Source organism: Salvia miltiorrhiza, chromosome 1, assembly GCF_028751815.1.
Source record: "Salvia miltiorrhiza cultivar Shanhuang (shh) chromosome 1, IMPLAD_Smil_shh, whole genome shotgun sequence".
Taxonomy (NCBI): domain Eukaryota; kingdom Viridiplantae; phylum Streptophyta; class Magnoliopsida; order Lamiales; family Lamiaceae; genus Salvia; species Salvia miltiorrhiza.
Genome location: NC_080387.1, coordinates 47,017,512 through 47,035,875, shown reverse-complemented (window position 1 = coordinate 47,035,875; position 18,364 = coordinate 47,017,512). Strand labels below are relative to the sequence as shown.

The 18,364-nt window shown below is 35.6% G+C and overlaps 2 protein-coding genes across 2 annotated transcripts; both read left to right on the top strand.

The window, feature by feature from the left end:
* Positions 1 to 237: 237 nt before the first annotated feature.
* On the top strand, positions 238 to 5,369 carry LOC130987569 (uncharacterized). Its single transcript, XM_057911152.1, has 2 exons — positions 238 to 431; positions 4,221 to 5,369. The coding sequence occupies exons 1-2, from the start codon at positions 417 to 419 to the stop codon at positions 5,196 to 5,198; spliced, it is 993 nt and encodes a 330-aa protein (XP_057767135.1). The 5' UTR covers positions 238 to 416; the 3' UTR covers positions 5,199 to 5,369.
* Positions 5,370 to 15,806: 10,437 nt separating this feature from the next.
* LOC130987560 (uncharacterized) lies at positions 15,807 to 16,857 on the top strand. Its single transcript, XM_057911140.1, has one exon. The coding sequence runs from the start codon at positions 16,156 to 16,158 to the stop codon at positions 16,774 to 16,776; it is 621 nt and encodes a 206-aa protein (XP_057767123.1). The 5' UTR covers positions 15,807 to 16,155; the 3' UTR covers positions 16,777 to 16,857.
* Positions 16,858 to 18,364: the final 1,507 nt, after the last annotated feature.

Genomic DNA, 18,364 nt, shown 5'->3' with positions numbered 1-18,364 from the left:
GAGATGTTCCTTAGCAAGGCATATGAAAAGGCAGACTTATTCTAGTTCAGGAATTCCTGCAAACCGCCTCAATTTGTATATTTGCTTGCAGTTGGTGTCGAGATCAATTCTTGGGCTGAAGGGCGCCGGGATCTATTTTTGTTCTGTTCTTGGAGTTGGTGTCCATCAGCTTGTGTAGTCCACTTGCTCAGATTGAAGTTCTGCTGCTTAACAAAATTACTAAATTTTCTCACATATTGGTTTATTGAGAATCTTTCCTTTTGTTTTTCTCCCCTTCTTCCTTTTGGCTTAAGATTTATACTGGTTGCTACCAGATGACTAACTTGTAGGAATGCCAATCCGTGCAAGAGAAAATAAAGGATTCCACTATTGAAGTTGTCGGATGGAGTGGTTTAGTCGCAACCGCGGATTGGCAGATGACATCCTCAAAGGTACACTCTTGCACAGCTAGATCTTAAAAAACTGCTCCACCTAGCAAAAATTAGCTTATCTAATCATTTTAAGTTTTTAAATACCTTAGCATTTTGATTTACTCTCAACTTGATAGCCCTACTTCAGACTCATGCTGTACATAAATGTCTTTCCACCACTAAGTTGGTGCACTGCAAAATTTGCATTTGTGAATGCATAGATTGTTTGATAGTTGTGGAACTATGGTGGGGTTGGCATATATAGTAAGAACCTTGAAGTCATAATCCTTTAGTAGTCTATATGCTACACCAAACACATTGTATCAATATTTGGTCTTCAATGTTGTGGAAATGTTACGTCCTATATAATGTATCTATATATAATATTACATATAAACAAAAACAAAGTGAAGGTAGAAAGGGAAGAGGTTTTTTGCCAAAATGACTTTCTATAATAGTAAGTATTCAGTTATAAAATATAATTCATTTTCTCAATATAAAATAATATAAAGGAGAATAATAGCATGTGGCAAATTATATACATAGTATACATATATATATGTGAAAATAGTATTTATTGTGTAATTTAATTAATGAAAATAGTTTTCAAGGTATATGAATAGTAGTTTAATGAATTTTTACACTTTAAAAAAAGCAAGTTCGTACTTCTGTTGAGCATTGATACTTTCTAACTATATACATCATATAATTTACGTCTAATGAGTATTATAATCATACACACACACACACACATATATATATGTATATATATACAGATTATGTATGTATACATTAAATGTGTTTGATGTAGTAAATAAATCTATATATGAACTTAACTTTGCATATTTGTCTTGATAAATAGAACATTAACTATAAATTGTCCGCATGCAGCAAATGCATATACATATCCTTTTGGATTTAATTGGTTGAGTTTTATCCCACTTTTGTTATAGGTGCATATGTTTTTGTTTGATTCCGATTTTGATAAGTCATCCTAGATACAATGATGGTCTAATAATTTTAGTCGGTTATGTAAAATAGTAAAATACATCCTTAATTATTTCCATTTCATGTTATTTGTTTATATGATTAAGTTAGAAGTTATATTATTCATTTTTATATATTATAGACACAAAAAAGCATATGCAATATTAGGAGGTTTAGAATTAGTATTATTAAATTAAATACACCAGCCAAAAGTACATGCATCACATGTAAAATATATGACTTCATCAAATAACCTTTTGTGTATATTTTATATTTCATTTGGAATGAAGAATTCTAATGGTACAATATTATTAGGATAGTTTAAAAAAAATTAAATGCGAATCCCAATGATTTTCAAAAATTCTAATGCATATAATACTCCCTCCGTCCCTGAAATAGCTTCCTCTTTGGGGACGGCACGGGTTTTAAAAAAAAGTTGTAAAGTGTATTGATAGTGGAAAAAAGTGTTATAATTATTATTAGAAGTTGTGAAAATGTGTTATAATTAGTATTGAGAGTGGTGAAAAGTGAAAAGTAAGAATAAATAAAGTATTTTTAGTGATGGGGTAGTTGTCCAAAAATGGAAAGATAGAAAGGGGAAGTTATTTGGCGCACATCCCAAAAAGGAAAAAGAGGAAGTTATTTCAGGGACGAAAGGAATAATTATTATTGGAAGTTGTGAAAATGTGTTATAATTAGTATTGAGAGTGGTGAAAAGTGAAAAGTAAGAATAAATAAAGTACTATTAGTGGTGGGGTAGTTGTCCAAAAATGGAAAGAAAGAAAGAGGAAGTTATTTGGGGATGTCCCAAAAAGGAAAAAGAGGAAGTTATTTCAGGGACGGAGGAAGCATGTAATATTGCCCTTGAATTAGGTATCTAAATAGATAAAATAGGCAAAGCCACTTTTATGAGATATCAGATTCTTTCTTAATAGAAATAGATATGCAATATTACTCTCTTGAAAGAAAAAGAAAGAAAATAGTGGCATTCTACATTGTTATATTATTATCATAAGTTTTTGTTTTTCCAATAATTTAAATTACAGTATATTATTAGTAATAACATATCCGAGCATCACACGGCGGAGCAAACTTGTTGCATCATATTGAAATAGTTGTCCCACTTTCCGCTATGCATTAATGTATGGGAGTCCTGCTAATCTATGTTTTGTCGTTTTGTCTAAATCATTTGTTGAGCCTTAAACGACAAACATTATAATGGCAGATCGAATCTACCAATGACGTATATAAGAACCTCGTTGAATTGAAAGCGACAAAAATGTAGATATACCGTTGCGCTGAACAATCAGATATTCGTTCTTACGTAATCAACCAAAATTTTGTGTCGTTAGCAATAATTGCTAATTTATGTAATCAACCAATAGTTTGAGTGCTTAGCAATAATTACTATTATATGAGACTTAGCTGCTTAATTAATCCATTTGGGAAAATTTTCCCCGCACATTATCAATCTATGATCTTCATAAATAATTAATGACTCAAAGCTGCATTTTAAACCATAATCATGAGGCGACTATATCTTGGTTTCTATAGTTTAACTAAATTAATGATGAGATAATGCATCTTCAACATTATTCTTGGATTAAGGTGTTCACTTGTTGGGTTTTATGACCACTTAGTTATCAGACTAGGTGAGATCTTGGACCCAAGTGGTTTCTTGAAACTATAATATTCCCTTTTGCTTTATGGTGACATGTATATTATATCCTTAGGGATAATAGTTGTCATCTTTATTTGAAACGTCATTGATTGTTCTTGGCCTTTATTTTTCCTTGTTGTCATATGTGGAAAATCTACTTACCCTTGAGGGGATGTATTGTGTGAAACTGGAGAATATGATTACAATATTTAGCAATGCCTTACATTGATGGAATTTCTTTTTGTAATCTCAATGAAAAATTTTACAAAATTACTTAGCAATGCCTTACATTGATGGAATTTCTTTTTGTAATCTCATAGATAAGTTCTACAAATTTTAACTTATTATCAGAGCATGGTTTCTGTAATCCCTTGAATCATTTAGGTAAGTCGATTTAGGTCTTTGGTATCAACGACGTTCTTTGCGTATGAGTGTCTACTGATTCCTAGGCAGGCTGAAAAAATCATGCATATTTTCAGGATGCGTTGCTGTAATCCCAATTGTGATATTAATTACTACCTACCAAATATGATTTCTCTTTTGAGGTGATTCCACCTAATAATAATTATTGCCCTTGTATTTTATGTAACTATGATAAGAAGAACTTCATGGCCTCATCCTGCATTTAGGGTACATTGCTTGCCTCAACAACTTATATAAATTGGGGTTGCATTGTAGACTTTGCTCGAGCATCTGCCTTTCACCCCTGTTTAGTCTCCTTGAGATTTTCTTTTTTCACTCGGTATGTTGAACTTCTAAGCATCTTACTTTTAGGCACAGACTTGTAACTGTTGGTATTACTTTCCTGTTTTTTGATAATTTTTTCTCTAATAAAGACAATGTTATGTGCGAAGTCGCGGGTGCTAGTTGGAACCAAATTCATGACAGGATATGATTTCAATCAGCAATTTGAGTTTCCTTTCTGATCTCTTTTGTTTATTTCTTGTTTATTTGGTTCTATTTTCTGGTATGACTCTAGAGCACCTTCATCTGGTGATTCCACTTTCTTTGTGTGATTTGAGTATAAATTTTGAGCTTTACCAGATACAACTGCTGTTTTCTTACTGGTTCATGTACTTGTACTGGCTTCTCAACTATATATCCCATTTTCTCCATTAACTCCCTCTGTCATTGTACTTTCTAAATATATTTTGTGCTCTCAGGATTTAATATCTGCCAGCTGTGCTTGTCTCATGGATGGTGCACGATATACAGTGACACTGGACGAATTCAAGCTTTTTCATGGGATTGACAGATCATTGTATGTTATTCTCATCAGGGATCTGGTGCGTGATCCCCTGGAGTGCCTGTACATTATGGGTTTGTGGCTATGGTTGGAACGCGCTGGTTTCTATCATTTCATAAGTAAGATCTTATCTCTTCCTCCATTTCTGATCAACGAGCTTGCTGATGAAGCTGTAACATGCATCAAGTGCACAAACACACAGTTCCCTTTCTCGTCCGAATCAACTGAAATCCCATTAACCCACAGTCTTGTGAAAAAGGATATATCTCTGCAGTTTTTCCATGAAAACCATCTCACCGCTTTCTGTGAGATTGAAGGTTTGGTAAGAGGAGTCTGCATACCATCACTGTCTGATATACTGGAGAAGGATCGCTATGGTGGTTATCTCAAAACTCCTATGAAAGGTCCGATGATGGCCCCGAGTCACGCTGCATCAACTTCATCTTCGAGCTCTGTGCGGGAACCATCTTCTATTGACAACCTGTTGATGCAAAGCTTTACTAGCTTGGGAATTGTTGTTGGTGGAGATTCCCCCACTTCTCGTGGCAAGGCTCGTACTACTGAGGTGTCGCGGAATGAGAGGACCATGTTTGTCACCTTCTCCAAAGGCTACCCCGTAAGTGAAACTGAGGTGAGGCAGTTCTTCAGCAGGCTCTTTGGAAACTGCATTGAGTCGTTCCACATGCAAGAGGTAAAGCCCGAAGAGCAATCTCTTTATGCTAAAATCGTGTTCTTCAGGCCATCGTTCATCCGTTCTATTCTTAACGGCGTGAGCAAGGCCAAATTCACCATCAACGGTAAGCATGTCTGGATGAGGAAGTTTGTGCCCAAGAGCAGCAGACACCCACCTTGCGGATGCCCGTCCATCGGAGCTTGTACCTGCTGTTTCTTCTGATGTACACTCAATATGAAATGTTGTCTTATCTTTAGATGTCCCATTTTCGTGTTTCTTGTCTGTCTAGTCTTAGAATTTCTGAGGTCTAAGTAGTGTTGGAGTCGTGTGAATAGTCTGACTGACTACCTAAGTCCACTTCATGGACATTGTATCAAAGCTCTTCTTAGTTTATGGCATCTCTTTGCTTTACTCTGATTTTGAATGTGCAATAGTTTGCAAACTGCACGAGATGAGTAAATTGGTTTAATGGAAAGATAATGTCTTGTTCAAAAATTGGTGAACGATTCGGATGAAGGGATGCACTAAAGAGTTAATTATTTGACTCGACATGGAATGCATAGCATATTTTGTAACCAACTTTACGCAAATTAAGAAAATTGTATTTAATGTTTTATTCATTCATTAGAAAAGAAGTGTTAATTGTTTAAGACAAAAAAAGGGGTGTATCGAATTTTTTTCTCTAACTAAAACACATTTAATGTAAAGAGTGAAGTATAATTTTTGGAAATGAAAAATGAAATAGGGGACTATCAATTTACCAACAATTTCCTACATTCAAAAATCAAATATAGAGACGTAACGTATAATTTGACGAACAATTTCCTTAATTTCTGTAGGAAGTTTGTTTTTATATTTGGATGGACTGTGGAACAGAAAATTTTAAAAGAAGCTGACAGGTGAGAATCATAGTTGGATTTGACTATATTGAAGTCATCAAGTGTGGAAAATAAAAAAATACGTATAAAACAATTCGTAAGGTATCTTTTTCTATCTGCAACGCAAATGCTATGCTATGACAACACCTTTTCAACTCTTGTTCTTGAATGCTTTCTCTCTCTCCACCCCATAGTTTTTGACTTTGTTTTCTCTTTCGGTATGTAACGTGCCATCCCACGTGATGACCTTCTTCATCTTCTATCTCTCTACTCGCTTCCCATCTTTTCTTCCCTCCTATTTTGCCATTAATTCGGCTGCATCTATTTATCTCTAACCTTTCTACTCCATTTGCATTATGTTTGCTATACAAAATATCAATTTTCTATTTCAAACATTTCACTCTATAATTAAAGCCAAGGTGGCCGCATGGTGCGACTCTATCTCTAAAATTAGTATCCAATGTTTCTTTTGAGAGGTACTATCTGTATCTCGACTCAAGTTTATTCCTACATAATTCGGTAAAGACAAATATTTTATAGTATGTTCACAAAAAATAGTCTTAGTGAGAGACGAAAGTTTTAATAAAAATATTGTATTATGAGTGGAGAAAGAGACGACACGAGTTTTAATAAAAATACGCCAATTCTTGGGTGCAACCATCGCACAGGTGTGCGACGGGTCGACCCGGCTCCAAACCCGCCCTCCTGACCCGGAACCCTGACCCGCGTGGGTTTGACCCATACTCCTAATTATTACATTTGTTTATAATAATTGTTACTTTTAATAAACATAATATATACATGTGTTCATATAAATGTATATTGATATGTATAATATTTTATATTGAATGAAGGTAAATATTTATATTAATATAATTATATATTTGTGCGACCAAATGTATATCTTATGCTTATTAAAAGTAAATATTCCTATTAGGGTTTAGTGTTCAGGCTTAGGGTTTAGTTTACAGAGTTTAGGGTTTAGTGTTCAGGCTTAGGGTTTAGTTTACAGGGTTTAGGGTTTAGTTTATAGAATTTAGGGTTTAGAAAATATAATACTTTATATTAAATGAAGGTAAATATCTATATTTATATAAGTATACATTTATGCGAACAAATGTATATTTCATGCTTATTAAAAGTAATAATTATTATAAACAAATGTAATAATTTAGGATTCAGGATTTCGGATCTGGGCACGGGTCGGGTCGGGCGCGGGTCGGGGCGGACCCGTCGCACTGGAGTGCGACCGCCGCATGCAAGACTGGCCTATAAAAATATTATATTATGAGTGGAGAAAGAATCTATACTTAAAAGATAGTGTTTATAATAAAAATTAATTGGTGACTATCTCTAAAATAAGAGTGTGTTTGCTTTTTATCCTTCTAATTGGAGGGATAATATAATGAGGTATAAAATTATCACTTAAAGTGGAGACCACATTTTTTACATTTTGTTTTATTTGAATGATAATATATTTAGTCACTCCTCACAAGGTGGTGGTATAAAATTATACCATACTCTTTTAGGTATAAAATTATCCTTTCCCAAGAAAAAATGTGTTGTCAAAAATTTATACCATATCTTCGAATTTTTTATTATGTCAAAGCAAACGAGGTATAAGGTGGTAAATGAAGTTTATCTCTTTCTTATACCTCAAAGCAAATACACCTAAGTGTCATTATATTTTCATATTTGTTTTGTCTCTTTTTAAATGTCATATTGTGAAATTTTAAAGTAAATTGTGCTATATTGTCAATTCTACTCTTATATTAAAGTTAGAAAAATAATAGTAAAAATTTGAAAATTGAAGGATAATATCTTAAAATTAAGAAAAGTTAATTAATGGTACAAATGTAAAATTATTCTCTTTTTTAGTATGTGTTTTTGTGTCATCTACAAAAAAAAAATTATTATAATTATTAGTGATATGAAGTTTGATAGCTAATATTCGTGTCATAAAAATTAGTGGTGTTTGAAAGTATAACTATTAGTGACTAGCTACATCATCAAATATCACTAATTTTTATGACACACATAATAGTTATCAAACTTCATGTCATTAGTAGAATTTTATCATAAAAAATTAAATTGAAGGTTTATTTGTAATTTATATTCTATCTATTTAATCGAGATTATTATTTTATCATTCTGATTTAACTAAACTTCAATACAACCCTAATAATCAAATACTTAATTAGTATGGCCGCAGTGCACCAGCCACGCAGGAGCGCGGCTCCCGACCAAATTATGAATTTTTAGAAAGAACATCCATCCATATATTTGAATTTGGCAACGGGTAACAATCATGATCCATTTAAAATCTGAACGATAAAATCACAGACTGAGTATTTTTACTATTTTTTTTAAAATGTCAAAAGCTTATATAAGACCGAAAAATGAAAAAAGAAAAGAAAACAAAAAAGGAAACTATAGGTTTTCAGTCATGAACACTTGTCACGAAAATTAAGAATTCAACAAAGGAAATATGATAATTTTCCAGCATAATTAATTACATGTAACTTCAATATACCAATCTCTTATCAACTTAACAATAAAAATTTACTTAATCATGTGAAATAACATAGTTTGTAAAGTGAATGATTCATGACTTTGGATCACTAATTGAAAATCACTGACGCCTTCTCACTTGAAATGCCACGTTATGCACACCAACGCGTTAGTGGTTGCTAATGTAAAAGAAGTAAAAAGCTAATGCTCCATCCGTCTCACTGCACGTTTCTTGTTAGGACGTTCCATACAAATTATTTTTCTCATAAAAAGTAAGTTTTGTTAATTTCCTTGTTCAAAAGAAGTGGGTTTATTAGAATGGAACGAAGAAAAGTAATAATTTTACATTTTAAATTATTAGTATCACAAATTTTACGATAAATTTAAATTCGTTGTCATTGCTTATTACACACTTTGCAAATTATTTTTAATAATTCCTTTTGTTATAACGATTTCGTAATTGTCAAAATTATATGCTTGCTTTATACCATCATTGTCATTAAACACAAATTTACAAATCGTCGTTTGAATAAAATAAAATTTCATTATCCCTAGTGCATGTATGCATTCTCTCAGTCCTTTAGTTTCATCTTCCAAATATTGTAATTCTATTCATTTTTTTTATGATACTCTCCCCGTTCCATGAAGCATGATCCAGTTCTTTTCGGCATGAAAATTAAGAAATTGATATTTTATGTGTTAAGTGTGGTAGGTGAAAAAGTAAAAAGGTGAATAAAATGTAAATTTTTTACCATTTTTAAAAACAAGTCAAATTTCATGGAACAATCCAAAAATAAAATTGGGTCATACTTTGTGGGAAGAGGGAGTAATTTATTCGATCGATTCGCGAATAATGTCACTATCTCCTCCACTATATATCTGCACATATTTTAGCATTGTCTTACTCTCTCGAGAATTTATGCGCATTGGATCACAAAGCACCTTAATTTCATTTTTTCCTTCATAATTAGCGATATGGACATTAATCTTAAGTTAAAACCACACAACATATAACATTGATTAGTTATTACACGATACAATTTAAATCTGCCACATCACAAAGCTGCACCTGTGCATTGCTCGACGCCTCGAATATGTTGGAAATATGGTTTTATGCCAAATCTGAAAATTATTATTTAATTAAATATTTATTATTTAATTAAAATAATAATTGGATGTTAATCTACATCTCGAGTAGATCAACGTGATATACTTGAAGTCTCAAAACCGATTTCCGGTGAGTGAGATATTGTATGTCAAAGTTTGGATGTTGAAGAGGGAAAATCAGTTTCAACTTCTGCGTTCAACGATTGCGGCCACCTACCGCAGCCGCCGGAATTGACTGTTTCAACTTCTGCGTTCAACGATTGCGGCCACCTACCGCAGCCGCCGGAGTTGACTGCCGATCCGTTCACACTCGGTTTAACACCTATAAATATGGGTGTGTGGTGAGCTTTAGAATTCACTCTGAAAACTCACAACTCACAACTCACAAAATAGTCTGCATTCTGCATTCCACCTCTAGCTCAGTTTTCGATCCTTATTCAGTTCGCCGGAGCTCGCCGGATTGTGGTGCTACATCCGCCGAGACGAAGTCGTTTTACCTTTGGGGAAGATACGCCAAACCGAAGAGCACTACCGGGGCGATAATCTTCTTGCGGGAAGAGATTTATCTCGACTCGACTTAGTCTATACGTATAATTTATTTATACAGTATATTTCACTTGTACAAAATTATTTGAGTTGTAATTTCTAAAATTATTTTCTTTGTAATATTTTCAATTATTTTGAGTTGTAATATCTCAAAATATTTATTTTGTAATATCTCGATCGTGTACCCGGTTCTAACAATCGCAAGAAGATTAATTTCTCTGCCGTTGATACACGTTCGAGAAATGGCTCACACCGACGTCAATATGGATGGCTCCACCACCTCTGCAACCATCGGTTCAACCACGTCGTCAATATTTTCCTCGTTTGCATCAACGGGGGCTTCATCGTCAACATCTAGAACTATTGGTCTTGCCGAGAAACCATCAACGTTCTCAGGCAAGAACTTCAAATATTGGCAAGAGAAGATGCTATTCTACCTCACAACCGTGGGGTTTGCCGGATTCTTAATGGAGGATAAACCTCCAACCCCGAGTGAAGGGGAAGGGGAGACAAGCCAAGAAATTCGTGCCGGATATTTGAACTGGTGCCGCGGCGACTACTTGTGCCGTAACACCGTTCTCATGTCTCTGGACGAACGGCTCTATCGTGTTTTCAAGGTTCATGAAACCGCGAAACAATTGTGGGAGGCCCTTGATCTAAAGTATCAAGTGGACAAGGCGAATACTACCAAGTATGTCGTTGCCAAATGGTTGGAATATAAAATGGTTGACTCCCGACCATTGATGGACCAAGTGGAAGAGTTCCAAAATCTTTCACATGAGGTTCAAGCCGAAGGGATGCCCTTGGCGGATGCATTGCTCGTTGCAATCATCATAGAGAAATTACCTCCTAGTTGGAGGAAATTTCAAAACCTTTTGAAGCATGAGCGCTCGGAGATGTCCGTGCCGATATTGTTATCCAAGCTTCAAATGGAGGATCACGTGAGAAGTCGTGATCAAAAGGGAAAAGCTCCGATGGAGGCAAAGGCCAATCTCGCCGAGAAAGGCGGTCCCTACAACAAACGTGGTCGCCCTAACCCTAATAATAAGGGTAAAGGGAAGCAAGGCGGACATCAACCATCAAAGTTTGATGGTGTATGTTATAATTGTGACAAACAAGGTCACATGGCTAAGGATTGCCGCAAGCCAAAGCGGAAGAAGGCAAAGAGCAACGTGAACAACGTCGAGAAGGACTTCGACGATTGGAACCACGATGACTTTGCTGCCATGATCTCCGAGGTGAATCATGTAGACAACCCGAACGCTTGGTTCGTGGATACCGGCGCTACCGTCCATATATGCATAAATCGTGAGTTGTTCCACAACTACAAAGAAGTGGAAAACAAAACGATAATGGAGGCTAGCGAACGGACATCCCAAGTCCTTGGCATGGGAGATGTGATTCTTCAACTCACGTCGGGCGTGGAGATCACATTGAAAGACGTATTACACGTTCCAACTGTCCGAAAGAATTTAATTTCGGGCTTTAGGCTTACGAATAAGGATTTTGAATTGTTTTTCAAATCTGACTATGTTGTAATACGCAAGTGGGGAAAGTTCCTAGGGAAAGGCTATGCCTCCGAAGGACTTTTCAAACTTGGTGTAAGAGCTTGTAAGCCTGCCAAGGCTAAAATCAATAAAGATGCATCAACTTCTTCTGCTTACTTGATTGAGTGTTCTGATTTATGGCATTGTAGACTTGGACATGTTAATCTAAATGCTATAAAGAGATTAGTAAAAATGAATTTACTAAAAGTTGATGAATACAACTCACAAGAAAAATGTGAAGTTTGTGTTGAAGCCAAGATGGCTAAGTTACCGTTTAAATCGGTAAAAAGGAGCACTCAACCTTTGGAACTTATTCACACCGATGTTTGTGATTTAAAGTTCGTGCAAACTAGAGGTGGCAAGAAGTACTTTATCACCTTTATAGACGATTGCACAAAGTATTGTTACCTTTACTTATTGAAAAGTAAAGATGAGGCTATTGAAGCTTTTAGAAACTTCAAAAATGAAGCCGAGAATCAACTTGGATGTCGAATTAAGATGGTTCGAAGTGATAGAGGTGGAGAATACGTAGCTCCGTTTGCTGAATTATGCAACGAAAGTGGTATAATACATCAAACGACGGCTCCTTATTCACCACAATCTAACGGCGTTGCTGAACGCAAGAATCGAACTCTTAAGGAGATGATGAATGCATTGTTGATTAGTTCAGGATTACCCCAGAACATGTGGGGGGAAGCTGTCTTAACGGCCAACTATATCTTGAACAAGATTCCACTCAAAGGGAAAGATGTAACTCCCTATGAACTATGGAAAGGAAGGAAACCTTCGTATAAATACCTCAAAGTGTGGGGGTGTTTAGCCAAGGTAGAAGTGCCTTTACCAAAGCAAGTTACAATAGGACCTAAAACGGTGGATTGTATCTTCATTGGTCATGCACTTAATAGCAGTGCCTATCGTTTTATAGTGCACAGATCGGAGATACCTGATATACATGTTGGGACAACGATAGAATCAAGGAATGCTATATTCTTTGAAAATATCTATCCTAACAAGGATAAAGGTACATCGAACTCTAATGATGGAGTTGATGGTGATGCTACAGGTTCTAAACCTATGGAAATAGCTAGTAATTCTACTCAAGTAGATGATGCCACGGGTTCTAATCATGTACCACCTAATAGGAAAAGACCAAGGTCTAAACCTATGGATGTAGAACCGAGACGTGGGGAACGAGTTAGAAAAGCTAATGTCTATGGACCGGATTATGTTGTCTTGATGCTAGATGGCGAACCGGTGACGATTAAAGAAGCTATGTCTGGCTCAGATGCAGCTCTCTGGAAAGAAGCCATCGATATTGAGATTGATTCCATTATGCAGAATCATACTTGGGTGTTAGTGGATCTACCACCTGGAAGTAAAGCTTTAGGATGCAAATGGATCCTAAAGAAGAAGTACAAATCTGATGGTACTATAGATAAGTACAAAGCCCGACTTGTCGTTCAAGGTTTCAGGCAGAAAGAAGGGTACGATTTCTTCGATACCTATTCACCTGTGACCAGACTAACATCTATTCGGATGCTTCTCGCTATTGCTGCCTTGCACAATCTCGAGATTCACCAAATGGATGTGAAAACTGCGTTCTTATATGGCGAGTTGGAAGATGAAATATATATGAAGCAACCTGAAGGGTTTGTAGTACCTGGGCAAGAGCACAAAGTATGCAAACTTCAAAGGTCTTTATATGGGTTGAAGCAAGCACCGCTTCAATGGCATTTAAAATTTGACAGTGTAATGTTGTCAAATGGATTCAGAATCAATGAGTGCGATAAATGTATCTACATTAAGAATTCTAATAACGGATATGTTATTGTTTGTCTTTATGTAGATGACATGCTCATCATGGGAAGTAATTCCCGAGTGATTCAAGAAACCAAAGGCATGCTAAGTAAAAATTTTAGTATGAAAGATATGGGCTTAGCTGATGTTATCCTTGGAATTAAAATTCTAAGAAGACCTGATGGTATTGCTATAACACAATCTCACTACGTTGAGAAAGTGTTAAAGAAATTCAACGCTTTTGACAAGCCAATAGCTAAGACACCATGGGAACCTAATGTGCATTTGAGTGTACACAAGGGAGAACCTGTTGACGCGATAGAATATGCGAAGATTATTGGGAGCTTGTTGTATCTAACAAATTGCACTCGTCCCGATATAGCATGCTCGGTCAACAAGTTGGGCAGCTTTACAGCTAACCCTAGTAATGAACATTGGAAAGCTCTTGAAAGGGTTTTGAGATATTTGAAATATACTCAAAACTATGCGATTCATTATACTAGGGAACCCTCTGTACTTGAAGGGTACTGTGATGCAAATTGGATATCTGATGCCAAAGACTCGTTTTCAACGAGCGGTTATGTATTCACTGTGGGGGGTGGTGCTGTGTCTTGGAAATCCAAGAAGCAAACATGTATTGCAAGATCGACCATGGAATCAGAATTCATAGCTTTGGATAAAGCTGGTGAAGAAGCCGAGTGGCTTAGAAATTTCCTCGAGGATATTCCATGTTGGTCAAAACCTGTGTCGTCCGTGATAATTCATTGTGATAGTCAAGCTGCTATCGGACGAGCACAAAACCATTTGTATAACGGTAAGTCGAGACATATTCGTCGACGTCATAATACCGTGAGACATTTGATCACTAGTGGAGTTATCTCAATTGATTATATAAGATCAATTGATAACATAGCGGATCCTTTGACAAAAAGTATCCATCGAGATCAAATGTATAAACTGTTAGGGGGAATGGGTTTGAAGTCCACAAATTAAGGATAATCATAGTGGCAACCCAACCATGATGACTGGAGGATCCCAAGAACTTGGTTCAATGGGACAACTAAGTTATGAAAATCCGTGTGTTGAACACTCGAATTGCCTATTCCTTGTAGAACAGTGAGTGTTCGGAAACCTGCACGTGGTGAGGTTAAGTCTTTGACTTTTAATGACTCTAGAACTCCTCGAAGAGGACAAGTATAGCAGGATACTTGAGTTAAGAGTCACCTATGTAAGTGTGAAGTGGGGCCGCTTCGATTGAAACACTTATGAATCCAAAGAGGTGTTCCAAGGCCTGTAATGGACACAAACGTGAGAACGAATAAGGATTGAAGCAATATTGTGTCAATATTGTTGACTAAGTATACACCGAGGAGGACTAGTTCAAGGAACACAATCCACTAGGCCGCCGGTATACTCGATAACATTGACTATGGTAGGTTCAAAGCCACAAGCTACCTTTCCAAAAGCAATGTTGTTTCTTAAGAAGACTGAGCTAAATGTCTGCATACATACGCATACTGATTTCTCACTCATGTGGGGGATTGTTGGAAATATGGTTTTATGCCAAATCTGAAAATTATTATTTAATTAAATATTTATTATTTAATTAAAATAATAATTGGATGTTAATCTACATCTCGAGTAGATCAACGTGATATACTTGAAGTCTCAAAACCGATTTCCGGTGAGTGAGATATTGTATGTCAAAGTTTGGATGTTGAAGAGGGAAAATCAGTTTCAACTTCTGCGTTCAACGATTGCGGCCACCTACCGCAGCCGCCGGAATTGACTGTTTCAACTTCTGCGTTCAACGATTGCGGCCACCTACCGCAGCCGCCGGAGTTGACTGCCGATCCGTTCACACTCGGTTTAACACCTATAAATATGGGTGTGTGGTGAGCTTTAGAATTCACTCTGAAAACTCACAACTCACAACTCACAAAATAGTCTGCATTCTGCATTCCACCTCTAGCTCAGTTTTCGATCCTTATTCAGTTCGACGGAGCTCGCCGGATTGTGGTGCTACATCCGCCGAGACGAAGTCGTTTTACCTTTGGGGAAGATACGCCAAACCGAAGAGCACTACCGGGGCGATAATCTTCTTGCGGGAAGAGATTTATCTCGACTCGACTTAGTCTATACGTATAATTTATTTATACAGTATATTTCACTTGTACAAAATTATTTGAGTTGTAATTTCTAAAATTATTTTCTTTGTAATATTTTCAATTATTTTGAGTTGTAATATCTCAAAATATTTATTTTGTAATATCTCGATCGTGTACCCGGTTCTAACAGAATATTGATTAATTCAAAATATAATTTAATATCATTCTTTTTTTTTTAGGGTAATTTAATATCACTCTCGTAATTATAAATATCACACGTATGATGTATATATAAAGGGTTATTAGCATGTAAATACACAAACTTTTCACATTTTCTGAAATTTAACATGATTTTTATTTTCTATCCATAAATACATGAATATAAAAATAAATAAAAGATCAAACATTTTGGTGGGCCACTAGGCCCACGAACGAGCCCACACAATTTAAACCCAAAAAAGAAGCCGAAGGCAACATTCTTAAAAGCACCGCTTGGCGCTTGCTTAAACATGTAGCCGTTGCAATTGCGAAATCAATCCTATTTCAAACGGCCTAAATTCTTCACTATATAAATTCAAAATCCCCTCTTCCATCTTCTTCCAAAATCACACGAAACAAACTCTCAAAACAACACACAGAGATTGAGACTTCTCTTAGAAAACATTACCGATTCGACGTCGTCGCAATGGCATCATCGAGGCGCAGAAGCTCCTGCTCATTCCTCACTCTCCTCCTCTCATTCTTCAATTTCATCCTCTTCATCCTCTCCGCCGCCTCCCTAGCGCCGACGATCGCCCTCAGAATGCCGCCGACCTCCCTCGGCTGGGCGTTCCTGATGATCTCCGGCGTCTCGCTGCTGTCGTCGTTCGTCGGATTCTACTCCCACCTCGCTCGCTTCTGCTTCATCACGCACGTCTCGCTCCTCCTCGCCTCGTCGGCCGGGCAACTGCTGGGGATCCTGGTCCTATTCACGAAGGAGAAGTCGAGCCTCGAGATGCTGAGATCGGCGAGGGATCCGCGAGAGGCGAAGGTGCTGGTGAGGCTGGAGTGCGGGGTTCTGATGGCGATGTTTGTGATGCAATTGGGGGTTTTGGTGGTGAGCTGCGTGGTGCAGAGCTGCTGGGTGAGGGAGTACGAGGGGCTGGAGGCAGAGAGGGAGGCCACGGCGAGGAAGAGGCGGCAGAAGATCGCGAGGGTACAGGAGGAGTCGGTGGCCAATGCGGCGACGGCGGTGGAAATGAAAAATAAGGATTTTGATGAGAAGATGATCAATAAGTACGGCAAGTGGACGGAGAATGATATCTAACTTATTTATTTTTTTATTTATTTTTATGTGTGTAAAATTGTTCATTGATTGATGGAGATTTATGATTTTTTATTTGTTTAACTACACGCTTGCTACACTAAATTTATGTTGCCAACATGCTATGGCTCCACTTGTATAATTCAATTAGTATTTTGAAATATTCATTGTATGATCATATGATTCAAAAAAAATTCAATACCTAATCTCAATTGAAACGATATATATTATTACTTATAAAAAGATTATTTAAATTATTAGTTTTCTATAACAATATATTTTATGAAAAAAAAGAAGTTAAAGTTTGTATATTTTTTGACAAGTCTAATAGTTAGTTGAAAAATCAAAATGAATCAAAATTTGTGTATTTTTTGACAACTTTCAAAGTTTGTGGGAAAATCAAAATGGATACAAAATTTGTGTATTTAAGCTCCAATAATAATCTTTAAATGAAATAACATTTTACACAATTATCCTTGTGCGATAATTAAGCAAGAGATTAATATATTTAATTACAATTCAAAATTCAAGTTTTAAATTCCATATTTTTTTCTTAATAACAACAGATTTTTTTTCCATAACTAATTCGCCGTTTATATTTATAATGTAAATCGTGCATATCTTTTTAGGATGTAGATTGTGTATAATTATAAACATACATTACGTATGTATGTGTGTAAATTTTATATATCTCATATATATATATATATATATATATAATTAATTTTAAAATTTTAAACAGTCATAATTTGTTCATTTTGAATCCATTTTTTATATATCAAATATTAAATTAAATATTTCATCGCGACTTTTAATTCGAGATGTGTTTTGCATGTGTTTTTATAAAATAGCACCATTTGAGAAAGTATAAAATTATATGAAAAAAAAGAAGAAATAAAAATTGATATATAACTCTTAATCTTATATAATAATTTTTAATTTTATTTTTTGATAAATTACACAATTAAATAAATAAAAATTTAAAGATCACACACGGTGGATCGAACCCAGAACCTCAAGCCCTGAGTATTATTAACCACCTACCGTTAAGCCAACTCACACACACTTATACAATGATTTGCATGCACGCGGGTGCTAGGTGTTGGGTGTCGGGCGTGGGCTGAACCTTGTCGGGTACCAGGTGTTCGGCGTTGGATGCTAAAATTCACTAATTGTACAATATGATAAATATGTGACATTTTTCAAAATTATAGTCATCAATTCTCTAATTCGTAAATATATTTCACCAATATCTTAATTTTTAATAATGTAGCATACTTTTATGAAATAATCGAATAATGTGGCCAAGGTACATGTAACATTATATAGTTAGTTCATTAAATTTTTTAATTTGTAATTTCAATTTCACTTATATCTTATAGATTCTTATACTATTATGTAGTTTTATGTAATAATCGATTAATGTGGCTAATGTATGATATTATTTTCATAATTATTGTGAGTTGCATAGTTATATTGTATAATATTATGATTATTGTTCTAAAACAAACTAACTTATAAGAGCATCCGCATCGGTTACACGATAGCGGCCTACTCGTGTAAGGCTGCTATCGTGTAATCGATGCAGCCC